This window comes from Cynoglossus semilaevis, chromosome 15 (assembly GCF_000523025.1).
Source record: "Cynoglossus semilaevis isolate Cse_v1.0 chromosome 15, Cse_v1.0, whole genome shotgun sequence".
Lineage (NCBI taxonomy): Eukaryota > Metazoa > Chordata > Actinopteri > Pleuronectiformes > Cynoglossidae > Cynoglossus > Cynoglossus semilaevis.
The window spans coordinates 15,540,094-15,544,664 of NC_024321.1; the positions used below are offsets into that span (position 1 = coordinate 15,540,094).

General features: G+C 44.0%; 1 protein-coding gene across 1 annotated transcript in view; it reads left to right on the forward strand.

The window, feature by feature from the left end:
* The window catches only part of LOC103391225 (histone-lysine N-methyltransferase, H3 lysine-36 and H4 lysine-20 specific-like), a 15,480-nt gene that overhangs the window by 2,387 nt on the left and 8,522 nt on the right, over positions 1-4,571 (forward strand). Inside the window, exons 3-10 of the mRNA XM_025063364.1 lie at positions 5-423; positions 839-980; positions 1,071-1,243; positions 1,327-3,000; positions 3,032-3,311; positions 3,844-3,968; positions 4,110-4,320; positions 4,450-4,553. Of these exons, the coding sequence (XP_024919132.1) occupies positions 5-423; positions 839-980; positions 1,071-1,243; positions 1,327-3,000; positions 3,032-3,311; positions 3,844-3,968; positions 4,110-4,320; positions 4,450-4,553 (3,128 nt within the window). The remainder of the gene's footprint in view (positions 1-4; positions 424-838; positions 981-1,070; positions 1,244-1,326; positions 3,001-3,031; positions 3,312-3,843; positions 3,969-4,109; positions 4,321-4,449; positions 4,554-4,571) is intronic.

The following is a 4,571-nucleotide window of genomic DNA, read 5'->3' on the forward strand; positions in this document are numbered from 1 at the left end:
GGATTTTCACCTCGGAGCCCCGACAGCTTATTGGGCTGTTCTCCCATCCCAAACGGATATCTGCATTTTGAATCAAAGCTCTTTTACAGCAGTGACCTCAAGGAGGAGGACGAGGAGGGGGGTCACAGCGGCAGCGAGGACTCGAAGCCTTTTCTACATTCACAAAAGTTGCGTCAGGAACGAAATGTTACCGACGGAATGACCTCGTGTGAGAATGTGGCGGACAGAAAAACATACAAACCTACTGTTTTTAACCTAATGTCCAAAACTATATCTGAACTCAACCCGACACTAAGCCCCAGCGCACTGCCAGAAATTAATATAAGAGACAGTTGGAATGTGGACGAGGACTCTGCGAGTGACTATGAGCTTACTTCTCCCGTTGACCCTGGACTTATTTCACCAAGTGGCACCAACTCCAATGTAAGTTACCTTATTAATCAGAGAACTTTTATCCACGACTCCAGCAGCAGAACCTTCATACTTCTCTGCCAAGCAGGTTCAAAAGTGATTGAAACTGAAACAGAAAGTCTTTAAACTGGCCATGTCCTGACAGAAGTTAATGTTTTAAAAAAAGACGACTCGTGTTTTAAAGTATGAGTATTTGAATGACGTATGGTATACAATTGTTGGTTTTCTTTCTCTGACTTGGGCTTGACTTTTTTGAACAGCGAGAACCAAACACAGACTGTGACCTGTTAGATTTCACTCAAACCTTTTTTGTGACTAGAACTATAATACTAAGGTTTCTAGTTATACAACACTGGTGTGTACAAATACCTCTATCATTGTGGGTGGTGTAAAATTAATAATACACTTTTCGTTGTTCCTGGTTTAGTCAAGCAGCCCAAAGAAAAAACCTCTTCCTACAGTGAAATACCTGGAAGGAGACCTGGTCTGGGCAAAGTTCAACAGAAGGCCCTGGTGGCCGTGTCAGGTGACCTGTGATCCCCAACAGGACACACACACTAAGATGAAAGGTATAATTTTGTAAATAATGATTTTATTAAGATGTCTATTAATACTACACAAAAGAAATTCACCTGGACAAATAATACGCTTTCTCTCAGTTCCCAGTCCCCGTCCATGTCGGATGTATTTCCTGGAGACATTAGGGAAGCATGAGGAATGCGCCTGGGTTCAAGGGAGTGCCATTTTTCCTTTTGAAGGAGGACATCAGTTTGAAAACCTACCTGTGCTGAGGAGGAGAGGGAGGCAAAAGGAGAAAGACTATAAATACACGGTAAGTGTACGGTATTAAATCACTTTAAGTTTCATTTGACTGCGTGTGAACATCATTATGAAAAATTATTCCCTTCTTGGCAGATACCCAAAAGTTTACTGACTGCATGGAAAGTCGGTGTGGCAGAAGCTGAATACCTTCTCGCCATTCAACGAAGAAATAATGAAAGTGTGCTCCCGGTGTCCAATAATGGAGAGGAGCGAGTGCCCAGTCCACTGCCCCCTGAACAGCTAGCGAAGGCCCCGTCTTCTTCTTCTTCCACGTCTATGGACCAAGGACGAATGCTGTCACCTCCCAGTAAAAATGAGCACTACCTCACCAAAACCCCCAGCAAAGTCTACAAGAAAAAGAAAAAGTGTTTATCAGACATATTCGGGCACATAGTTAGCGGAACAATGGAAAGTTCAACTGGCCTAAATGTGACTGATCAGTTATGTGCAACCACTTGGTCCCCACCCAAAGAAGTGCATAAGAGCTCTCCGTATGCTGACCTGGACTCAGTTCCACTGTTGAACCGTTCTAAACGCACGTCCGTGACTCCGGTTAAGGACGTGGTTGGAATGGAACAAGGTTCAACAAAAACTCAAACCAAGTTCACAGAGAAATCCAACCACTGTACTGCTCCCCGTGAAAGCATGTCGACATATAATTCCAATTCTACAGTTACAAACAGTGAACAAAGTTTAGTCAGCTGTGATGAACAGTCGCGCGGTTCTCCTAAAAAGCACTCTACAAACCTTCCCGCCAGCAGTCGTCTCATGACAAGGGCTCTAAGAGCAGAGGAAGAGACCGATCTCCAAGATGCACTGGCTACAAGCCAAACCTCAACTAATGCCTGCAGTGATAATTGTCCTAAAAATATTCCTGCTAATGAAGCCTTTACAACTGAAATATCTCCCAACTGGGACCATCGGGGCAATACATCATCCTTAACAAGCCACAGCTCTCCAAAAAGACGCTTGAGAAAGCCTCACAAGAAACTCCTTTGCAATGGCTCGCTGTTCAAACCCCAGTGTACCGACAGAGCTGAAACTCCTGTGGCTACGGTTGAGGTCAAAACCGAAAACATCATCGTGAACATTTCCTCGTCTTCCTCTCCGTCATCATCATCTCTCTCTCCACTTGACACGTTCCAGGACGTGAAAGAACTCACGTTTAAATCACTTGCGAACGAAGACAGTAGTGACTCTGAACTCGCCTCATTTCGCCCAAAGTCCAACTACAAATTCAGTACTTTCCTGATGCTGCTGAAGGACATGCATGACACAAGAGAAAAAGATGGAAAACCCTTGACTATCCCTCAATCAGCCAACCTGATCAAAGAGGAACCATTAGTGATCCCGGCAGCTGCAGACAGTGACCTACTGCAGGGTGCGTTCGATAGTTTCACTCCAGGATTTAAAACTGAAAATGGCAAATTTGGAAACTGTAAATCACCCTACAACGTAGCGGTCAAAACCAAGAACAGGACTAGAGCTATCATGTCGTCTGATACCTACCACTGTGGAAACGTTCCCATTCACCCCAAGATGAGAAACTTAGACAAGCAACGTAGAAAACAGAAACTTCCAGCCAAACTGAGATCGAGTGTTTCCGGCCTTTCCTCTGATCTGGCAGACTTTGCTTACGGCAGGGAGTTTGTGAGCGGTCATGCTGACTTGGCTGGTACTGGACCTGGTCCCCTCGTCCCTGCAGACCTGTCAGCCGGCTACCTCATCAAGAATTTGGAATCAGCGGTGGCTCCGAAGAAGCGCTGGCAGGTCCTTGAGGAAGTTGGCTTACGGCCGGGAGTTTGTGAGCGGTCATGCTGCCTTGGCTGGTACTGGCCCTGGTCCCCTCGTCCCTGCGGACCTGTCAGCCGGCTACCTCATCAAGAATTTGGAATCAGCGGTGGCTCCGAAGAAGCGCTGGCAGGTCCTTGAGGAAGTTGAACGGAATAAAGCTGATCTTATGAATGAGGCATCGGCAAAGTTAAACGGCTGTCACTCCGTCAGAGCATCAGCAGGGGATTTGGACACCCGACCAGCAGCAAATGACCTGCACTCATTAGAATCCAGTAGCACTGCAGGTAAGACACAAGTTGTTCACACCACTTATGTATTCAAACATAGACAACCAATCAGTGTTAGCTGACATTTCAACATCTCAGATGTGGTCGTGTTTGTGGGTAAATTAGATATGATGAGGAAGAGTAAAGTATCATCATCATCATCGTCATCATCGATTAACTTCAGATATTAGCTTTAGCATGAGACAGTGCAGAAAGTGTTTGAAAACACAATACCCCCCTCTGTGTAGGTCATGTGATTAATGCAGTTTAGTTTGAATCTGCATTACTGCCACCTGCTGGATGAAGTAAATGTTCTAACTTATTATCAACCAAACATGACCATACTACTAGCTAGTTGTCCAATCCAAATAGGTTTTACTGCTTGCGTTTATACAATATAATAAATGTATTAACTAAAATAAAAAGATAGAAAATAAATATAAGGTTCAAAATTAATTTCTAATATTTTTTCCTGCTAGTCTTAACAGTGACCCTTGTGAACCCCCGCCCATCAAAATAAAATGTGAATCTTGTATGTATGTTTTTACAGATCATTCGGAGATCAAACGTCTTCGGAAACCAAGTAAAAGACTTCTGGAGTCAGCCGAGGAGTATGAGCAAATATTCACTCCAAAAATCAAATCAAAGAGAAACAACTCTGAATCTTCTAGTGCGGTAAGTTCTGTTTCAGGTGTTCGATGCAGAGAGAGCAAATAAAATTACAAGTGCGGTCAATGTTGACATGGTTTAACATAATAAATGATGTTAGCATGTGTCTGATGTCTAACTGTGCACCGTATGCTTGTCGTTACACAGGGGTTATTAGAGGCGGCAGCTCTCCCTGATCCCAGTACCTCACCTGAAATTCTTACCTCAGCCTTGTCTTCTGTGGGGCCTCCTGAGGCCCCGGCAGAGCCTGAACAGGGTCCACGTGAGGATGAGTGTCCCCCTTCCACATCCTCTGTGTCCCCAGGCATCACACCCCCTGACACTGATACAGAGGCAACAGATCTACCTCCAGAATCTGGTAAATAGGCATCAGTTTGAAACTGAAGAGGCTGATGTTTGTTTTGTGGAATATCAAGAAAGCATTATTTAAAGTAAAATTTTAGATGTCACAGATTTTTTTATTTATTTATTTTTTATTGACCTTTAGACACGTCATTGTTAAACCAAGACAGAAAGAGGCCAAGGAAGTTGTCACACAGAGTTTTGGATTGTACCATCGAAGAAATGTCTGTTGCTTCTACACAAAAAAAGGTAAGTCTGAACAGTGAC